This window comes from Strongyloides ratti, assembly GCF_001040885.1.
Source record: "Strongyloides ratti genome assembly S_ratti_ED321, chromosome : 1".
Classification (NCBI taxonomy): domain Eukaryota; kingdom Metazoa; phylum Nematoda; class Chromadorea; order Rhabditida; family Strongyloididae; genus Strongyloides; species Strongyloides ratti.
Window position 1 is genome coordinate 4,826,201 of NC_037307.1, and position 22,054 is coordinate 4,848,254.

Sequence of the window (22,054 nt, forward strand, 5' to 3'; positions counted from 1 at the left end):
AAACTATTATCTTAGTGATATTTTAAATCATCATAAGTTTAAAATTTAATTATATAAAAAAATTCAAAATATTGCAAACAAAAGTTGTTTTTTAATTTTCAATGAATTTTATTTTTTAAAAGATACCAAAAATCATTTTAAATAATTTTAAAAACAAAACTTTAAAATTATCTTTAAAAAATATCTCATCAACATTTATTTTAAACAAATAATTCACCATTTAAATTCCATTTATAAACATTTTGTAAATATAATAAACAAATTTTATTAAAATCAACATTTTTAGTTAAAAAAAAAGATACATTTTTGAAATTTATTTAATAAAAAAAAAAGTTATTTATATTTCAAGTGCAGGGGACTTGTTAAAATATTTTGTAGATTTTATGACATAAACAATGTTTACCAATATGTATTTATAATATGTTGTTGATATTTTATACAAAAATAAATTTTTTTTATCAACTGTTATATTAATGATAATAATATTAAATTAAAAACAATTAAAATAAAATTAATTAAAGTTTAATTGATGGTAATGTTTTAAAAAAAAATTAAATTAAATTATTTTAAAGTTATTTAAAATAAAGTAGAAAATTAAAATTATATATTCATATCTTTTTAAAATAAAATTTTATGAATAGCTAATTTATATAAAAAATATTATACTAAAATTATTAAAATTAATATCGTCGGTATATGATAAGAGTATTATTTATTTATGTTAAAATAATTTTTAATTTTTATTCTGTGATAAATAAAATTTCTTTAGATATCTAAAATTAGTTATTTTTAATTATAATAAATTCTTTAACATAAATTACTTTTAATAAAATTTGTACTATGTACATAAACATTTGCCTAGAATATTGATAACAAACTTTATAAGTAAATTAAAGTAGAAATTTATTAAAATATGCACTTTTTTTTATCTCCAACGTTACAATATCATTTATTAAAGACATACTTTTCCAAATGCGTTTTCTTTTATACAGATTTTTTTGGAGTGTAAAAGTTTTTAAAATCAGTTACAATAAATATATTTACTATGTTTTAAATTAGTGTAAGTCTATTTTTACTTTTAATTTTATTTAATATTCTTTCTTACTGTTCTTTTATACTAATTTTTATAATTTTTTTTATAGAAAAATGTCTGATAACGTTATTCCTGTTATCCGTGTATGCCGCAAACGAACATTACCCTCCATACCTGGAATAATTTTAACTGTTAAAAAGTCAAAAGGTAGTGATGGTAATGCAATTGGTAGTAGTTTTACTGAATCACCTGAAAATACAGACTTATCTGTTGGAAATAATTATTCAGACAATTTTGTTCAAAAAAATTCTTATTTTAAATTGTGTAAAAGTACTGATGTTGCTGAGATTGACAAGGCTGGTATTATAGAAGTACCTGATGCTGAAGTTGCTTTAATTGATTATAATGCTAAAAAAAGTAATATTGAAATATTAGGTAATCCAAATTTAACACCTACTGAACTTTTAAATCAATTTGCTGCATTAAAAACAGAAGAGAAAAAAGGTGTCACTGTTATAAATGACAAAGATAATGAGGATATTGTATATGACTATTATGTAATGAGTGGAAAAACAGCTGAAGAAAAATTTTCAAAAACAGATATTGATGAGTGTAATTTGAGAGAAGCCACCTATGATGAGATACAATTTTATTATGGTGGTGACAGTGATTCAGATGCAGATAAAAAACTAAATGGATTCGATGAGTCGGATGATAGTAATGATGAGGATAATTGGCGTAATGAGTATCCTGATGATGAGAGTTCTGATTTACAAGGAGACGATGATGACAGTTTTGATGAGTATGGGAATGTTGATAATACAGAATATTATGAATATGTAAATGACCATTCAAATTCAGAAAGTGATCATTGGAATGAATGAGTTAATTATTAAAAATTTATAATTTATAATTTTTTGTCTTATTATAAACATAAACTAACTTGAATATGTTTTTAACTTCACAATTAAATGTGTGTAGTACTATTGAATATTATTTTATCCTTCTTTTTGCTAATACAAATACCGTTTAAACGTTTTTAATACCTGATAATTTACTAACTATCATATATATATAATATATATATATATTTTTTTTTAGATTTATGAAACATATATTAATATTGCCATTTTATTATGGATGTATCTATACTAGAATCATATTATGAGGAAAACAGCAATTTTTCAAGTGAAGTAGTATCAGATGAAGGTAAGATACTTAATAATTAATATTTTTAACTTATTATATATTTTAGAATCTGATATATCTGAACAAACTGAAGATTCAAAAAAAATACCTATTATTCAAATTAAATACCCATCTGTTTATTATAAACCACTAACGTTTATTAAAGTAACATATAGAAAAGAAGGTAAAAAACCCAAAAAATACACAGCATTTAAATATGCCGGCACAGATACTGCAGAAATGTTTCATCCTTCAACTAACATAAAGAAATTTGACCCTGACTGCGATAAATATATTATTAAAGAAATTAACTATAGAGATGTTATATTAGATAATACTGATTCAGAAAGAGTGCGAAGTCGCAAGACTATAGATACATATTTAAGAGATATTTACAATAAACCATGTTCTTCAAAAGCAGTTACAGAGTTTTCAGGCTATTATACCAAAGTTAAATCTAGCAATCCTATTGATTTTACAAATGGAAAATTTGAAATTTTTCAGGCTTCTGAAGTTTCTGCAACTGATATTAGTTTGTATTCATCAAAACAGTTACAAGAATTCAAAGCCAAATATAGGAAAGTTCGTCGTTGAAATTGATCTCTTTACAATAACTAATTTAATGTTGTATCTTTTTACTAATACATGGTATACCCCCTTTTTTTGGTTTATATTATAACTATTCATTAATCTAATACCATTATTTTTATAAATAAAAAATATATTTTTAATAACATTTAAAATGAAACATTTTTGATGAATGATTCGTAATTTTTTTGTATTTAAATTGTTTAAGTAATAGTTAAACTATCAAAGATGCTTTTTCTTATTATTTTATTTCTACCATTATTTGACTGTTCATATATTCATTCTTTAGGCCACATAAAATGTAGCATTCCTCAATATTATGCACATAGTGACATTCATCTGTATCCAAAATTTTATTTCGGAGCCTGTGATCAAATAAAATATCAGGTGTTTTGCAGAATGCCATTTGCAGAATATTATATCAAACATTGTAAATTAAATACTCATAAATGTAGATGTGAAAAAGCATTTAAAGAAATGATTAAAAATAAAACTCCCATGTATGGAAAGGATACTAAATTTAATGTTAATATTTATGATGATAATTTAATAGATGATAGTACTGTTCTTGAAAGTGATATATCATCTAAAGATTATTTTTATGGCGATTATTAAATTTTTAACCTTTAAAAAAAAATAAAACATTTTTTACAACAAAAAAATTTTATAACAATGCATAATGCAACAAATAAACGGTTCATGAACATTAGTGCTTGTTTTATATGATCTTCTAGATGATTTCATCAACGGAAAAAGGCCAGAGGAATTAAAATCAAACTTTACACATAAAAATGTTTAAAGGGTGAAGACCATAATTTAGCAAACAAGAAATCTTTCTTTAGTAAATTAGGCCCGTGCATTAGCCAAGGATTCCCAGTGGGTTTGGTATGGAGTCTTATCAAGTTCGGTTTCTTTCCAAAGATCTGGAGTAAGATAAGTGTATGTTCTTCTAATAGCATAAAATGTAGCTTTAGCAAAGTTAGCGAGTGTTGCAGTTTGTCCAACAGCAGATGTATAACAATCTTCAATACCAGCCATTTGAAGCATTTTCTTTGGAACTGGTGCAGAAACAATACCAGTACCTCTTGGTGCTGGAATAAGTCTTACCAAGACAGAAGCACACTTTCCTGAAACTTTACATGGGATTGTGTGTGGTTTTCCGAGTTTTGATCCCCAATATCCTCTACGAACTGGGATAATAGCGAGTTTTGCGGTAATAATAGCTCCGCGAATAGCTGTAGCAACTTCTTTTGAGCATTTAACTCCAAGACCTACATGTCCATTTTGATCTCCTATAGCTACAACAGCCTTGAAACGAGTACGTTGTCCGGCAGTTGTTTGTTTTTGAACAGGTGAAATTTTCAATACTTCATCTTTAAGTCCAGTTCCAAGAAGGTGATCGATGATTTCGTATTCCTATAAAAAAATAAATGAGAAAAAAAATTAAAGTATAAATCAACCTTGATTGGAAGAGCATTAAGATAAATTTCTTCAATTGTTGTAATTTTTCCTTCTTTAACTAAACGTCCAAGTTTTGTAACTGGTGTCCATGTTGCTTCTTCTTTTCCACGGCCGGCTGGACGATTTCCACCACGTCCACGACCTCTTCCTCCGCGTCCACCACGTCCTCCTGTTGGAGCACCTCCTTCTGTACGTCCTCCGCGAGCGGATCCGAATCCAGCTTGGAAACCTCCACGTTCAGCCATTTTATCGTTGAATTAAAGATTGACCCTACAATTAATATTTATAAAAAAAAATTGTTATTAATTTAATAGCGTATAAAATATATAATTATTTAACGAAAAATAATTTTTTATAATTATTCTATAATAAAAATTTTACAACAACATATTAATAATTTTATTTACAAAATATCTCTTTTGAAATATACTTTTTGGGAGTTTAAAATGTCAAAATAGGTAAAATTTCAAAGTATCCTTAAAAATACGATAATTGCAAGTATTTGTTGGTAACCTATGTCTTCTAGTTACTTCTATAACAATCGTGGTAGGACTTAATATTGAGCTGTGTGAAAAGTTTATGTGATTATATATATTTTTCTAATCTTCTATTTTCTTTTCGTCTCTCTGTTAAATTATTAATATATTGAAACTTTTATTAATAATAAGTTGTTATTACATATGTTTTTGATTTATTTCTTTATTTATGCTTATTTATTCTAATACATATTACCAACTTATAATCGCCATAAGAACAAAACTTTGTTATTCATCATCATTTTTTAATCATTTGTTATTTTACAATATCTATAACGTGGTAATATAGTATATTAATTATTAATTTTAGAGTTATTTTTGTATATATTATAAACTTTTGTAATGCCAAGAATACAGGGATTAGAAAATCTTAATGATGAAAAATCTGACTCATCTGATCATGAAGATGATATGAAATATTTTGTTGGTGGTGGTAAGAATTCAGGACAAGCTGTATTTGGTAATGGTCCAAATAATAACAAAAAAAATGAAGAAAAAGTGAATGCATTGTTTGAACAGGCAAGAAAAGCTGGTGCTGAAATTTTGTCATCTGAAGAACTTGAAGATAGTAACAAACAGGGTTCATCTAGAGATTTTTCATCCACAACCGGTTATAGATTAGGAGGCTTATACAGTTCACCTAGTGTTGTAAAACCAACTGAATCAGATGCACAAGGTAACAATCCTTTGATTATTGATATTAATGTTTGGACTAACGGTTTTTCAATTGGTGATGATGGTTTATTGAGAAGTTTTGATGATCCTGAAAACCAAGAATTTTGGAATGCAATTATGCATGGTCAGATACCTTCAGAGATTATAAAAAATAACACACCTGGAAGAGAAATTGATGTAAGACTTCATCGTCGTACTGAAGAATATAAACCACCTAAGAAGGCTTTTGCTGGTTCTGGATATCGTCTTGGAGAAAAAGTCAGTCCAATAGATTGTGAAAATGCAAATGACGATGTCGCTAAAAAGGCAAATGCTGAACCTGCACTTTTATTAGCTGCTCAAAAAGAAATCAAATTAAAAGATGGTGAAAAAGTTGGTAGAGTTGGTATTCGCCTTCCATGTGGACAATTAATAAAAGCAGAAGTTAATGCTTCTCATACAATTGGTGATCTTCGTGATTTTGTCATTAGAGCAGTACCAAGTTTAAGTTTTTCTTCATGGAGATTTATAACAAATGTACCAAAACGTTCATTTGATGATGAAACTCAAACATTGGATGAAGCTAAGATATTTTCTGGAATGATAATGGTGAAATTTGACTAATATATAATATAACAAGAATATTTGATAAATATTATTTTTTTTTTTTAAATGATATTGTTATTTTCATTTGAAGAATGAATATTCTGTAATATGTGTATATATTAAAATATATCTATATTTTTCTTTAATATGGTTATTTCCACAATTTTTATCTTTGATTCTATTATTTACAATTTTTAAATTTTCTCTAAGGTTTTTATTTTGATATGCTTCCTCATAGTTATGTTTTAATGAATAAAACATGTCGGGGAGTATTATTATCATTAAAAGTGGTACGGAACGTTTCTAAAAGTTTTAATACTAGTTTTATAAATGAGTGTGAAAGGAAGAATGGACTTTTGTTACGGATATCATTAAATCCACATTATAAACAATGCAGAAGATTAAGTGGTAATACAAGGCCAAAAATTTCGGACTGGTGGAAAAGATTTGTAACCTATGTGAGTGAACCTATTTCAAATAGATTTGAAGTTTCATCCATGGAAAATGTTTACAGATTTGATGGAATTAAAAAGAATGAATGGATTTTAATTTATAGGGATTTGTTTGCTTCTCGATTATCAACTATATTTTCAATTTCTTTCCCTGCACTTGCCGTTTTTTGTGTTTTTCTGTTATTTGATACTTTTCTTAATAAAAATCCTAAGGATAGACTTCAAATAACCCGTCGTTTAAATCATGATTGTGAGGAATTGGGTATTTTAATTGTTGTTCCAATTACTTTGATGTTTCTTGTTGTAGTATTGCTTTTAAGAATTAATTATTTGAAACCATTAAGAATTTATCAGTCTATCTCTAATCCAGATAATTATATTATTGTGACACCTCAATTAGGAAAATCTCATAAACAAATAAATTTTATGCGTAATGAACCAAATAATAAAAAATACTTAATAGATGTGGATTTAGATGGTTTTGATATTTCTGATAGTGAAACTTTAAAGAAAATTTTTCAAACTATGTTTTATGGAAATTCATACATTGCCAATAGAAAATTTTTATTTGATGACGATTGTTGGAGGTCTAATGAAATAAGAAATTTTATGTTTAGTAATAGTTAGATATTATCATATTGTTTTTAATTATATCTATTTCATAGGTTATTGTTTTTAAATATTAAAATATTTTATTTTGTTTAATAAAAACTAAAAGTAGTATTACCTCTTTTTTAAAAATTCCTGCTTTCATTGATCATCTTTGATTTAATAAACTTATTTGAAGTGGAGTAATTTATATTAAATCTTTTTAATTATATTAATGATGGAAAGTTGTACAATAGAGTATTATGATTATTAATAATAGTCCATTTATACTATTATTGTAACCTCAGATCCAGGGAGAGAGTGTTGTATTTAAATTATAACGAAACTTGTTATTTATAAATTATTAAATTAAATTTGCGAGCGATTTTAGTAAAAGATAAAATCAAAATAAATGTAGGTTTTTTATTTTCAGTATATTGTTTTGAAAAGCAATTTTGGTATAATTTTATATTATATATATATACATAAAATGTTATTAAGAATATGGAGCGTTTAACTATCATATATAGTAATGTTATTTATGTAATATTGTATGGATGTTTCACACTTTTAAATTTGTATTAAAATTGTGAATTTATTTTGATATTTATCTATTAACTTGTAGCAGTCACAAATTTAAATATTAACATGCAAATAAAAATATACATATTTATGTGCCTTTAAAATTATTTCTTTTATATCATGTTAATTATTTTTGTGTAACATTAACAAATAAGATATATTATATGTTTCTTAATTTTTAAGAATAAAATATAAAGTATAGTTAGTATATATTAAAGACTTGATTTTTTTTTTATTATTTGAATAACTATTTCTAATTATAATGTTTACACATTCTTAATAATTTGTATTAATAATATATAGTTGAAATCATAATTTTTAGAAAACCCAGAAGTATAAATCAGGAAACATTTTTACATTAAAATATAAATAATAATAATAATAAAGCCGGTTATCTATTTATTAGCATTGTACTTCTAGGCTATGTAAAATTAATGCTATTCATCCATTACATTTATATTACATTGATTAATAAACAATTATAAAATTCTTAAACTTTGCAACAAATGTAATTTGACAAAAATGAAAACTCATGTTTTGGTTTCTATATTCTAGTTTTTAATATGTAATAGTATTTTTAAGATTTATTAGCATTATCTAAGCGTTAAAATATCTAAAAATGGTATTTTTATTAAATAAGATTTTAGTATTTATGGTTTATGATACTTAATAACATGTACTATTAAAAAGATATTTATAACGCTTTTAATAATTTTACAACAATAAATTGTTTAAGTATTTATATGAATAAAAGTAATTCTATCATTTTTCAAATAATAAATTTGTTTAAATTTTGTATGTTATTATATAACTTTTTTTTTTTACAAAAAATAAAATTGTTGTTAGTATAAAGACAAATTATTATCTCCTATCAATTATTTTCCCAAAACAATACTATTTTAAACAAATTCTACATAATTGTTATACTTTAATTACTAAAAATATAATTCTTATATCTTTATTTAATAAAAAAAATGTTTTAAGTTAAACTTTTTAAATAAGTAATTATGTAATTAACTCTTGAAAATTTTTACTGTTAATTCATCTATATATGGTGTACTATAATTTTGTCTATTGAAAAATTATTTCTTTATTCATATTTTTCTAGGGGTCATGGTTATAATTAAAGAAAATACATCATAAAGTTTGTGTATATCATATTTTACAAAAAAAAAGAGAAAAAAAAATTTCTTAACATTTAAAAAAATGTTTTTTAATTTTATTCAAAAAAAAATTTTTCGATAATTTTACAACTTCTAAAGATGATATTACACAATTGTAATAAAAATCATGATGCTCTTATTCTGTGACATACAACTATTTGTAAAATATAGAAGATAATTTTATATGAATGATTTTTAAGAAATGTATCTTATGACACCATATATTCAAGTATTCATTTTTTTTTTATTTAATATCATTAAATAGATTAAATATTGTACTTTTTATTTACCAAATGATTTTGAAATTTCCTTCTTATTTTACTAATATTAATGAACATTTTCATGCTATTTTAAGCTAAAATTATTATACTAAAAAAAAAATTAGGAATGATATTTTTGTAGACAGGATTTACATTGATTACTTGCCATTTCTAGGTTAAAAGAGTACCAATTTCTTGTTTTTGTTATTATCAATAATAGGATAATTTTTTTTTGATGTGTTTAATAATTAATAAATATATTACGAAACAGTTTTGTTATATTTTAATATTATCTATTTTGCTTTTTTACTTATATATATAAATATATTATAACCATTTTTATCATTTTATTATAATTTTATATAAGAAATATTTCTTCCGCCATGTCTAATTTTACTTTATAAAAATTAAAAAAAATTTTATTTTAAGTTAATAAGATATAATATTTGTTTTTTTTAAAAAAAAATGTTTAATAATATCATAATTGATATTTGTTTAATGATATTTTTTATCATTATACAATCATATAAAAGTTTCCAACAACATTTTCAAATGTCACCTATTCATGAAAATAATGGAACATTTAATATGAATTATAAAAATGCCAATATTCGTGTCCGTATAAATGATCAATTATTTCAAAGATCACATCAAATTCTCCGTAAGTTAGTTATATTTATTTATATTGAATATTTTATTTATTTTTTTTTTTCTTGTTTTATATAAGTAATACACTTGTTTTATAATTTTTTTTTTTTAGAAAATTTGTTTATATGGCAAGTTCAAAATGCTGTAATTGAAAACCAATTACAATGTTTTCCTGAGGGATGTGTTACTATTTACGATTTTAGAATTACTGGAGTAACATTGCCTAAAAAATTTTCCCTTAATCCATTACCTCCTAATCTTTTACAATTAGAAATGGAGATGTTTGATATGGAGTAAGTTTTCAATAAACAAATATTTATTAATATAAAAAAAATAATAATTATATTTAGTATTCAAGCAAAAGTTAATGGTAATCTTCAAATGCTTCTTGGTTTACCATTAACTGGAAATTTAATTGTCACAGCAAGATCTTTATTTATGCCAATAACTTTAGAACTTCAAAAAACAATACATAAAATTCCTATAGCTCATGTAACTTCATGTGGTTTGGCATCAGGAATTGTATCAGCTACCCTACAGGATGCTGGTGTATTGACAGATATTATAAATATAAGATATGCAAATGAGTTAAATATTAAAGCTAGAGAAGTTGTTGAAAGTACATTATGTGATAATATGAATAGAATGATATCAAGTCAAATTAATAGTAAACTTAGAAAATTTCCAAGATATTTAAATGTTTATGAAGTAATGAAATATCTTGAACAAGTTAAAAATAGATATTCACGTCATATTAGACATCAAAATTTTTTTTATAACAAATATTCTTTACAAAGATATCCCAGACAGGTAGAAATAAATATTAATAAAAATGAACCAGTTATAAAGAGTGTAAAATATGTTACACCAAATATTAAAAGAAACTTAAGTGATATTTTTGACTTTAAAAAATTAAAAAATATCAATATATATCTTGATATCATTGATACATCATCATCCATATCTGATTATATTATTGGTATTAATGGTTTTGCCGATTTAATTGATAAATCGAATGCTAAAACATATTTAAATACATTCCATCAAAATAATATGTTACCTAATTTTCCTAAACATATACGACCTAAGATGGTTGATGTTATTATTGATGGAAGTATATTAAATAGTTTACTTCATCAGTTATGGAGAAATAATGCGTTTAATGTTAAAATTGACAAAAAATTTCCGGAATTTGAAAATATTCTTAAAACATCATGTTCATTAGATGAAGTTTGTATTAGTGACAGTATTCCAGAGGTTGGAGAAAATTATCCTGATAAATATTTAATAATTAAAACATTTTTAACAAGTCCACCAATAGGAAAAGTAAATCATGAAAGTATTATAATGAATATTGAGGGAATGTCTATTTTTGCATTAGAAGAAGATGAAAAAGAAATAGGTAAAATACCATTTACAGCAAAAATAATAATATATGTAAACTTTATTGAAAATAGTAGTAAAATAAAGTTATCACTTCTTGTACCAGAAATTGAAATACATAATTCTGTTGACTTTTTTGGTCTAAAACCTGAATATTTAACTTCATTGAAGACGGGAGCTGTTAATGTTATACAAAAATTTGTCAATTCAAAATTATCTAATGGAATTGATTTTCAACCATTTACAACACATTTAGCTGATATGTTTGGTGTTTATTATCCAACAATATCATTACTCGATTCAGGAGAATTATTATTTCAAAGTGATTTAGATGTTCATAAATTATACTATTCACCACATTTTTATCAATAATAATTGAACCATCACAATAAACTGGTAAACAATTTAATCTATTTTTAGGCGCCTTATAGTTTATTTATTATATTATATTTAACATCATAAATACTAAAATGCACCTCTATTAATGAAAAGTGTATATAAAAGTTTTTTTTTAATTATCTTTAATTTTTTTTATTAAAAACATACAATTTGTCAATATAAAATTTTGTTAGTTAATAAAAATTGTTTAACATGCTTTTTTATACCAAAAATGTATATATAAAATAACAAATTATATTTCTTTTTTGCTTAAAAAAAAAATGAAAACAAATACCAACTTATGTATCTTAAATATCAAAAAAAAAAAAAAAAAATAAATGAATCATGATAACATTAACATCATAACTCGTCCGCACCTCCTTTTCCTGTAATCTTTTTATTTGATATTTTCTTTTCATTCTTTTAAAGCTAACACAATCTTTTAAATATACGTTACTAGACATAACCATTTTATTTTTACATTATAGTAAAACAATTTTTTAGCCATTTTTTTTTTCTAATTTTATTATTCTTATTTTTATTTAAATCACACAAATGTTTTCTTAAAATATATTCTTTTATAATATACTTTTATATATTATTTAAAAAAAAAATTAATTATTAAATAAAATTAATTTAAAACTGAATATTAAAATATTCATAATAAATGATTTATTTATTATAATTAGTTACAATATTTCAAAAAAAAAATTTCGTAATACAATTTAACTTTATATAATATTACATTTAATTAAATTATATAAATATTACAAAATTATGTAAATATTTTCTACTTTTTTTATTTATATTTTAAAATGTATATCTATACATTAAATATTTTAAAAAATTTCACGCCACATTATAAAATATAATAATAATATTTTTTAAAATATATTTAATATTATTATTTTAAAAAAAAAAAAAAAACTTTAAATACATTAAGTTTATTTTTACATCTTTATTTTTTTTTTATATATATAATCTTCGTAAATGATACAAAATTAAATATTTTAAATACCAACACTATTAATTTTTCATCATTTATTTAACTTTTGACTTATATACATTTTATTAGTTAAGAATAGCTAACAAAAAAAAAATTTTTTTTTTCTTGTTTCAATTATTATTCTAATATATATATATTTTATAAATATGTAATTTTTTTTTTAGATAATAAATAATCTTAAAGATATAGCATTATTTATTATATACAATGAGTTACGGAGAAAAAGACAACATTTATTCAATAAATATAAATGAAGAAGATAAGAATGAAGTGAGGAATAAAAATAACCAAATTAGTAGGAATGATAATATTTTACCAATTGATAATATATTTAATAATGATTTTAAAGTGGGACATAAAAGTTTACGATCACATTCATTATATCAGGTAATAATATTATTTTATTTTTTGATTAATTATATAGTTTTAATGTAGATGCCAGATCAGTTAGTTGATGCTGTACAAAAAGCTGAATTATATTTATATAGTTCAAGTGATTTTATAATTGATCTTAAAAAATATGAAGAGAATGATTTGGTAAATATTGAAAATTCCAAAAATAATATTGAAGAAAAACGTGATGTAAGAAATTTAATTTATTTTTTTTTAGTTACTTTTTTTTTTTAATAAATAAGCAATTATTTTTAGTTATTTGATATGTTATTAACTAAATGGGAAGATAGTAAAAAATTTAATGTTTTCAATTACTCAATTAATTGTATGTATAAACTTTTAGATGGCCAATATAATTTATCTATACAATTAAATACAGAAAGAGGATTAAAACGTAGAAAACCATTAAGATTTCGGGCATTAGATGAACCATTTTGTCCTTATAGATTTAATTTTACCAAACTTCATCCATCTGAAGTATTGGTATATCTTGGATGTACTGATAGAATTGATGAAGATTATAGTATTGAACAAAATATTATTGCTGTTAATGCTAGTCCAATTGAAAGAGGTCATTCATTAATAATACCTTCAGTTAATAAAAAATTACCTCAAATTATAACACCACAAGCTATTAGAATGGCCACTGAAATAATGTTAATGACAAAAAATAGAGACTATCATGTTTTATATAATAGTTTATTGGGCCAGGCTAGTGTCAATCATCTTCATTTACATTTTATGCCATGGCCATATGAAAGTGATTTAATATATAGGGTAAATAAAAATAATATTTTATATCAAAATATTTTAATAATTTTTAATTTTTTTTTATTTTTAGAAATTTGAACATATCTTTAAAAATTTATACTTTATTCATCCACCAAATTGGTTTATTCATTGTTTTTGTATACAATTAGAATCATTACAAAAATTAGATGAATTTCTTAATACAACAAATTGTGTTGCACATAAATTATTAGAAAATAAAATTGCACATAATTTCTTTTTTACAAGAGCACCACCTATAAGAATTACAGGTTTAGATAGAGAAGAAATTAATATTACAGAACATCCATCTCTTGTAACATTATATATATTTCCCCGTAAAAGTGTTACAGGAGCTAAACCACCAACAAATTTTAATCCTGCTGCATTAGAGTTGGCTGGATGTATGACAGCATATACATATAGATTTTTTGAAAATGCCGATGAAATTGGAGTTCTTCGTATAGTAAATGATGATGCATTACTTGAAGAAGATGTGATTCAAATGATAATTAAAAAAATTAATGTTTCATTAAATAATTAATATTATTTTAAATAAATTTTAATATTATTAATTAGTTTATAAAAAAATTTTTTTAAATAATAATATTTTAAATTTTATATAAATTTTTCTTTATATTTTTTCCTAAATTGTGATTATATAATAATAATAAATATTCTTTTTTTATTAGTATATTAATTATTTTATTTAATCTCATTGAAATCATTTCCTTAAAAAGTAACATTTTTATAAAACCTGTTTTATATATAAAGATAATATAAATATTTAAGAAAATGTGAAAATAGAATGTTACCTTATAAGTACAAAAAAGGTTAAAGTGAAAGCGTCTAATTAAAGAATGCATACATTTTTTTTAATATTATATTTAAAATAGTCTAGATAAATATATATAGATTAATAAACCAAAACAAAAATAAAAATATTTTTGAAGGTGAAAAATAAAAAAAGGCATTGAAAAGAATTTATTAAAAGGGTATCAAAATTATATACCTGTCAATGTCCATAGTATTTTATTATATAAAATATATTATAACGATATGAATCAGGTAATTCACTCCGACACACAGCAACCATATCTTATATTATAAATTAAAACTATTGCTTTCATGTATTTCAAATAATCATTTTATTCAATCTTATTTACTACATATTATTACTTTACTACTTCTAGTAATTTTCAGTTAAAAAATTTTAAAATTAATGTTTTTTAAATTGCATTCATTACTCTTTATTTATTGTATATAAATATATATATTTTTTAATGTTTATTATTTAGAAAATTTATTTTTATTTTTAGGTAAAAAAAAAAAAGAGTTTATTTGTTAAAATATTTTAGTTCAAATAATAATATAAAGAAAAAGTACAATTAAATGAAAAAGAAATAAATAATAATTGTTGCTGTTGAATCATTTTAATAACATTAATTAGGTTGTTTTTCGATCATCATAATTTTTTTTTTAGATAAATTAATAAACAAAGACGAATACTTCTTGGTATATATAAAGCTTGTTTTTTTATTAAACCATAATTTTTTTTTTTAATTTTAAGCTATTATTTTTTTAAATGGTAAAACAAATTTTTATTATAACATTATCTTATCTTTCATTATACTTGAATGCCTGGCCTGATGGAATGCCGTGTTCTAAGGGTCAATTAAAATCTATGAATCCATTAGAAGCTCCAGAACATCAGGGTGGTTTGATGTTAACTGAACCACCATATGAAATTGAGGTTTCATCTAGATGTTATTGGCGTAATACACCAATTTCTGGTAAGTTTTATTTTTCTTTTCTTTATTATAATACTTAATAATTATAACTTTTTATTATAAAAAAAAAGTTTTTTATTATTGATATAAGTATAAATTTTAATTATAGTAACCTTGAAAGGTAAAGATAGAAAGACACGTTTCAAAGGTTTTGCCATGCAATCAAGATATTTTAATGGACCAATGAGAGGACAAAGAGCAGGCTCTTTCCTAAGACTTGATGCAAATGGTTCATGGCAAGTGCAATGTTTTAAACATAATAATTCTATAACACATTCACATAATGAAAAAAAATCACAATTAACATTTTGGTGGAAGTCAAATGGTGATGAGGCACATGCAATACAATTTGTTGCAACAGTTGTCGAGTCAGTTAAAGTATTTTGGGTTGAAAGTGTACTTTCAAATCCAATACCACCATGTAAAATAGAAAGAGAATTTGGTCCATGGGAACCTAGTCCTATAACACCACCACCTATTCCAAGTCAATTTAAAATTGAGACAGCTGAAATATTTAGAACAGGTCTAATGACCTCTAATAGAATACCTTTTCAAAGAAATATGAAAGATTCAAGAAAGGAAGATTTTGTTAGTTTTCAAACAAAAAGTACCCTTCCACGACAACAACCATTAAGAACAACAGCAGGTAAGAAATACTCAAAAAATAAGATTCTCAAACATGTTATTCCATTATTTGAAATGGATATTTTTAACAAAACACGTCATTATTCTTCTTTATCTTCAGCACCACGACAAATACATGAAGGATCTGTAACTACTAACTTTTTAATTAATTCAACTCCATCAAAAGGTATTAAAATAAGTCATGTAACATTAAAACAAAGACAAAATTTATCACAAAAAAGAGGAAGGATTTGTATTGATAAGGCAGATAAAAATAGATGTCTGGCATGGGCAAGATTCTGTCAACAAAGTATAGCCATTAGACAGGCATGCAGTCGAACATGTAGAGTTTGTTGAATATATTTTTTTGAATGATTCAATTTGTTATTATTTCAATTATTAATATTTTAATTTTCTTTATAAGTAAATTTTTAATAATATATTAAAATTTTACTTTTACAGTTTAGTATAAAATAAAAAGATATACTATTACTTTTATAATTTTATCCTTATCTATGAAACAAAGTAAAAATAAAAATATTTCAAGTGAAACAGTAGTATCATCAGAAACATCTGATTACAGTTCTGATAACATCAGTACAATGATGAACAACCTGAATATTGGTGATACATTAAAAGTAGATATAAGAATGAAAAAGATAGGATGTAATTTAATAATAAAAGAAAGCAGTTCTAAAATTATAAAAGCGGAACCTCAAAATACAAGTTATATGGATATGAGAAAAACACGACAAACATGTCCATATGCAGAAATTGAAGAATTATTACATGTTGAAAATATTCTTGATACAGAAACATTGACAAAAATTGTTAAAGAAGCTTCCGATATTTATGAAAATTATAAAGCTGAGGAAAAGAGTGTTATGGCATCATACAGATAAATAAGTAATTTTTTATTATCTAAGAATACAAAGATTAAAATATCATTAATCTTTTTTTTTCATACATTAATATGATAATTTTTAAAAAGCAATTTATCAGTGGAATGTTGAAATTAAAAAAAAAAAAACTTGACAATCAAAAATTATTTTATAAATTATAATATTACAATATACACAATAATCAAATTTCTAAATATTAATATTCTTTTAATGTAAAATAAAATATTATTATTAAAAGTATCTGTAATACTAAATCTGTATGCACTTTTTTAAATATTTTATTTTTATAAATTTAGTATAATTTTGTTTATGCTAATATATGTATTAGTAAAGTTATTAAATTTAATATTTGTTTATGTTATATAATCTATTTTTTTAAACCATCAAAGAAATCATTTGAAAATTTTAAAATAAATAAAAAAAAATTTAATTTCCACATGACAAAAATAATTTATTTCAAAATATCATTTTTAAATTAAAAGTTAATTAAAATACTTTTTAAAGTGATAGAATGTAGCATTATATTTACATAAAGCATATACAATTTTATTTATATAAAAAAGTCTATTATTGAAAAAAATATATCTATTAAATAAAATCAATTTAATTTAATTTAATTTTTTTAAGTATCTCATTAAGGGAAATTTTCTACCATATAAAACTAAATTAAAAAAATCCGTAAAAAAATAGTTATCTATTTATTGTAGCAATTTTTATGATTAAATTCTAAATTAAGAATAGTAATATCATAAAATATTTTATTAATTTTATAATAAAAAAAAAGAAAAATGTAAAAAAAAAGACAAAAATTTTTACCAAAAGATTAAAAAACATTTTGTACATAGGAATTGAGGTAAAAAAATTAAAATATGTCATGGATTGTAAAATATAATACATTGAAAACCATTATAATGACCCAATTAAAAAAACAATTTACATAACAGAATCAAGCTATAACATTAGGAAGTATAAATATAAAAAAACATTAAATAGAAATAGTAAAAAAAATCATATAATGTTAATATGAAAACAAATTATGAACAATTTAAACATCTTTTTAGTTAAATTATACAAAAAAAAACAAAACATTAATTTGGCTAAATAGCTAAAAGAACATCCACACTGGTATTTTTTTTCAAAAAAAAAAAATCTAAAATTATATAAGGCAAGAAGGAATATCACAGAAAAAATTATATATATCTGAAAAATTTAAAAAAAAAAAAAAAAGGCACACTAGTAAGAGACGTAATTTTGATCTCTGCGACAATTTGATACGGCACCGTTCATAGTATTACGAGTGAACCTTGGCTTGAAAGTATGTGGATTTTGGTATTTCTGTTTATTGGCAGTGTATTTGTAAGCCTCTTCAATATTTTTATAATTATATTTATCAATAAAAGGTGACTTTTCAACATCATTTATTCCATCATTCACATAAAGAATATGTGAAGATTTTTTAATAAAAGCAGGTTTTGATGATTTATTAGAAATATCATTATTCTTTTTATTATAATTTTTTCTATAATATCTTGCTCCATCTTTAGAATATGAATTTCCAAATCCTTTCCAGTCACAATATCTTTGTTTATTAGAGGTATTTAATGTTGTAATAGACATATTAATACAATTATTATTTTGATTAGAATCAAATTTGATCATTTTTTTAACCTTCCTTTGTGGTGGAGTATTTTCACCTTTTGTTGGAAGAAATTGTAAAAAATATTCTTGCCACTCTTTTGATAAATTTTTTTGATTTATAGTAAAAGCATTAACAGTTTGAATTCTTTTACAAATTGAATCTAACATTTGATAACATTTTATATCAAGTGTATCATATGTTGCCTCAACCTCTTTATTATTAATTTTTTTAATTAATAAATAAAGTTTATGAAGTAATCGACAAAAATGACCTGGAAGATTTTCTGAATTTATACATTCAATTGATTTATTAAAACCATCAATCTCATTTTGTGATTCATTATCATAACCAATATATTTTTGCATTGGTGTTAAACTTAAATCATTCAAAAAAACTATTACAGATTTTAAATCATCGTTTTCTGTAATAATTTTATCATACTGATAACAATTTGATATTCTTTCTTTTAGTGCTTTGACTGATTGTAAAATTTTTCTACGTGCTCCAATTGTTACCCCCACTTCAACTAACATGTCATCAGAGAGTGCTAAAAATGTTTCATATTTGATTGATAAGAAAAATGGAGTATATTTGTGCAAACGTAAGTCCTTGAGCCACCCTGCCATTTCTATAAAAATATATATATATTTTACTTATTTTATAATTATTTTTAAAATTTTATAATAAAAATTAAAATGATATAAAGAGAAAATAAGTAGTATTAAAATAAAAAGTAAGAAGTATAATAAATGATTTATAGTTTCATTTTAATTTTTATGCATATTTTCTGTTAATACTTTTGTAAGTTATATCTATACAATTTTACGAGAAATATATTTTAATATTAAATATATATATATTTTAAAAAAAATAAAGTTAAATATGATTAATAGTTAACTTTATTTAATAAAAATGTACTTTTTTTTAAAGTTTGATTAAATTATAATAATTTATGAAAGTTTGAATATTTTAAAATAATATAATATAATAAACTAACCTCTCATCGGTGGATCAGCAATTTTATCTAATAAACTCATTATATATTCACTCTCCTGAGTATTTTCATTTAATTTAAATGTTTTGACAAGCTCTTGAACAAGATTAATCATATCACCATATGATTTAATTTTTGAAGTTTTAATATAATTTGTATTTCTATCATAATAGGTTGTATCACAAATATTATTCATATCAGAATTTAATAATTCCCGCCACTTATGATTAAATTCTAGTGAAATTTTGTTTGAATTTTGTGATGATGTACGAAATAGATTAAATGATCCATAATCATTATCAGAACTGTTTCCTGATGCAGAAGTTTCATAGTCATATGCTAGTACAAATTCATTATCCGAAAATGGAAGTTTATTAATTATATCATCAAATGGATTTGATATTAATGATGATATATTGTTATGAGGTAAAAAGCAACTTTCCATTATATATTTTAGAGGTAATTTAATGATAATAATTTATACTAAAAAAAATACTTATTATTTTAAAATTTATAATAATAAATTTAAAAAAAAAATTAATATAATAAAAAGTGCTATTTATTATTAATAGTAGAAAATAAACAGAAATAAAATGAGGAATATAAACATGTCTATGTTGTATGTATGAACCTTGTTGATATGCTAATACTTTTTTATTTGATCCACAACCAAATCGGATAGATTATAAGAACTTTTTTTGTTACTAACAATAAACATATAACATTTCTTGAGTTATTACATTTCTAGTGCTAGAAAGGATAAAAATATTCAATCTAATCATTGGTAGTAAGTGCAAAGTTTAACTAAATCTTATAGAAATGTATATTGCCGTGAATAAGATATTATAATGATTAATATTTTATGATAGAAGATATGTTTATATTAAATTATATAAAATATAAATAAAGTTTGCTATTATATATATATATATATATATATAAAGTAAGTTAACTTTATAAAATTACTACATTTTAGAATTATAATTATAAAAAAAAATATAATAAAATGTTGTTAATGTACAAAAATAAGGTGGCAAAATGTTAGTAATTTAAAAATTAACGAAGCATATTTGAGAAAATTTAGAAAATATAATAAATATCATAAAATAATGATGCTATTTAAAGGAAACGGTCTAGACAATTATTTGATTATCCATGTTAAATTTATTAATTTACAATCACAAGGTGTGGTTTATGAATACTTTTTAAATAAAAATAGATTATTTTTATAGTTTCAATATAATAGAAATCATTCAACATACTGAAGAAAGTTAGATGTAGGTAAATGATACTTAACTTAAAGGATAAATAATTAAAATAAGTATTAAGGTAATGTGATTTTAAATAAATATATTTATAAATAATGCTAAATAAGATATTATTATTATAGATGTTTTATGGTGAAATAAATTATAGAAAAAGAAAAAAAAAATGGTAAAATAATCATAATAATATTAAAAAATTTAACTAGTATTAGTTTAAACTTTAATGTCGTCTTTAATATTTTTATGCAACACATGATAATGTAAATTTCTTTTACTATCAAACTTTGAAAAATTTAATCAAAGCACATTAAATACCAATTTATTATGATAACATTAGAGTTTATTACTCTTAGGAAATGTAAATGATTCTTATCTTTTGAAGACAACCATAACACAAACTAATTAATTATCCACGATCATAATGTGAAATTAAAAAGAGTAGTTAAATTGATGTATTACTATATATTGTTTCAAACAAATTTTAACAAAATATTGCTAGATCAAATTAGTAACATAAAAGTTGACAGTGGACATGTATAATCTCCATTAATGACTATACATCGGCATTTTGTCTTTTATGTCGTCAACGTGACTAGACAATATGATTGATAAATGAGATATACTGCAAGTTTAGTTAAAAACATAATAAATAATAAGATCAGGTTAAAAATATTCCTATATTTATTTCATGCAACTATAAAATATGAATATATTGTTGATTGCGCCAATACACTATTATATAACTTATATATTACGGCATATAATAACAATTGGCACTTCAAAAGTGCAATAATATTAATATAATATATTTGTATAAAAAGATTAGATTGAATTGTAAAGTAATTCTACGATTTAATTTGTTTTTTCATATTATAATACATTAGTTTAAAGTTGTAGGTTGTTATATTTAATGTGTTACCGTTTAAAATAAAAAAAAAAATAAAAATTATTATATAGAATGACTTTTAAAATACGATATTACTAATTATTTTGTTATATAATTTATTTATTTTTTTAATAACTTGATTTTTAAAATAAATGTTAAAGTAGTAAGTCATAATTTATATGCAAGAATATTTATAAGAAAAAAAAAATTACTACACAATTATATTTTCATCAAACAATAATAATGAAATATAACTTAAACTATGAT

The 22,054-nt window shown here is 22.1% G+C and overlaps 10 protein-coding genes across 10 annotated transcripts; 8 read left to right on the top strand and 2 right to left on the bottom strand.

The window, feature by feature from the left end:
* Positions 1-1,146: 1,146 nt before the first annotated feature.
* On the top strand, positions 1,147-1,917 carry SRAE_1000155600 (Transcription factor Iwr1 family-containing protein; the record flags this gene model as incomplete). The annotated part of the gene is made up of 1 exon (XM_024648526.1): positions 1,147-1,917. One exon carries the CDS (start codon positions 1,147-1,149, stop codon positions 1,915-1,917), a length of 771 nt encoding a protein of 256 aa, XP_024502495.1.
* Positions 1,918-2,169: 252 nt separating this feature from the next.
* On the top strand, positions 2,170-3,424 carry SRAE_1000155700 (Hypothetical protein; the record flags this gene model as incomplete). Its single annotated transcript, XM_024648527.1, has 4 exons — positions 2,170-2,242; positions 2,289-2,405; positions 2,451-2,807; positions 3,099-3,424. The coding sequence occupies 4 exons, from the start codon at positions 2,170-2,172 to the stop codon at positions 3,422-3,424; spliced, it is 873 nt and encodes a 290-aa protein (XP_024502496.1).
* Positions 3,425-3,655: 231 nt separating this feature from the next.
* SRAE_1000155800 (40S ribosomal protein S2) lies at positions 3,656-4,515 on the bottom strand (the record flags this gene model as incomplete). The annotated part of the gene is made up of 2 exons (XM_024648528.1): positions 3,656-4,225; positions 4,270-4,515. 2 exons carry the CDS (start codon positions 4,513-4,515, stop codon positions 3,656-3,658), a joined length of 816 nt encoding a protein of 271 aa, XP_024502497.1.
* Positions 4,516-5,148: 633 nt separating this feature from the next.
* Positions 5,149-6,084, top strand: SRAE_1000155900 (UBX domain and SEP domain-containing protein; the record flags this gene model as incomplete). Its single annotated transcript, XM_024648529.1, has 1 exon — positions 5,149-6,084. One exon carries the CDS (start codon positions 5,149-5,151, stop codon positions 6,082-6,084), a length of 936 nt encoding a protein of 311 aa, XP_024502498.1.
* A 206-nt stretch (positions 6,085-6,290) lies between these two features.
* Positions 6,291-7,145, top strand: SRAE_1000156000 (Hypothetical protein; the record flags this gene model as incomplete). Its single annotated transcript, XM_024648531.1, has 2 exons — positions 6,291-6,780; positions 6,826-7,145. The coding sequence occupies 2 exons, from the start codon at positions 6,291-6,293 to the stop codon at positions 7,143-7,145; spliced, it is 810 nt and encodes a 269-aa protein (XP_024502499.1).
* A 2,518-nt stretch (positions 7,146-9,663) lies between these two features.
* Positions 9,664-11,514, top strand: SRAE_1000156100 (Lipid-binding serum glycoprotein, C-terminal domain and Bactericidal permeability-increasing protein, alpha/beta domain-containing protein; the record flags this gene model as incomplete). The annotated part of the gene is made up of 3 exons (XM_024648532.1): positions 9,664-9,772; positions 9,872-10,052; positions 10,110-11,514. 3 exons carry the CDS (start codon positions 9,664-9,666, stop codon positions 11,512-11,514), a joined length of 1,695 nt encoding a protein of 564 aa, XP_024502500.1.
* Positions 11,515-12,733: 1,219 nt separating this feature from the next.
* On the top strand, positions 12,734-14,231 carry SRAE_1000156200 (GDP-D-glucose phosphorylase 1; the record flags this gene model as incomplete). The annotated part of the gene is made up of 6 exons (XM_024648533.1): positions 12,734-12,821; positions 12,876-12,913; positions 12,962-13,108; positions 13,175-13,244; positions 13,344-13,696; positions 13,761-14,231. 6 exons carry the CDS (start codon positions 12,734-12,736, stop codon positions 14,229-14,231), a joined length of 1,167 nt encoding a protein of 388 aa, XP_024502501.1.
* Positions 14,232-15,272: 1,041 nt separating this feature from the next.
* Positions 15,273-16,458, top strand: SRAE_1000156300 (Reeler domain-containing protein; the record flags this gene model as incomplete). The annotated part of the gene is made up of 3 exons (XM_024648534.1): positions 15,273-15,480; positions 15,587-16,123; positions 16,223-16,458. The coding sequence occupies 3 exons, from the start codon at positions 15,273-15,275 to the stop codon at positions 16,456-16,458; spliced, it is 981 nt and encodes a 326-aa protein (XP_024502502.1).
* Positions 16,459-16,616: 158 nt separating this feature from the next.
* SRAE_1000156400 (Hypothetical protein) lies at positions 16,617-17,003 on the top strand (the record flags this gene model as incomplete). Its single annotated transcript, XM_024648535.1, has 1 exon — positions 16,617-17,003. The coding sequence occupies one exon, from the start codon at positions 16,617-16,619 to the stop codon at positions 17,001-17,003; it is 387 nt and encodes a 128-aa protein (XP_024502503.1).
* Positions 17,004-18,236: 1,233 nt separating this feature from the next.
* On the bottom strand, positions 18,237-20,081 carry SRAE_1000156500 (Protein Smaug; the record flags this gene model as incomplete). The annotated part of the gene is made up of 2 exons (XM_024648536.1): positions 18,237-19,270; positions 19,640-20,081. 2 exons carry the CDS (start codon positions 20,079-20,081, stop codon positions 18,237-18,239), a joined length of 1,476 nt encoding a protein of 491 aa, XP_024502504.1.
* Positions 20,082-22,054: the final 1,973 nt, after the last annotated feature.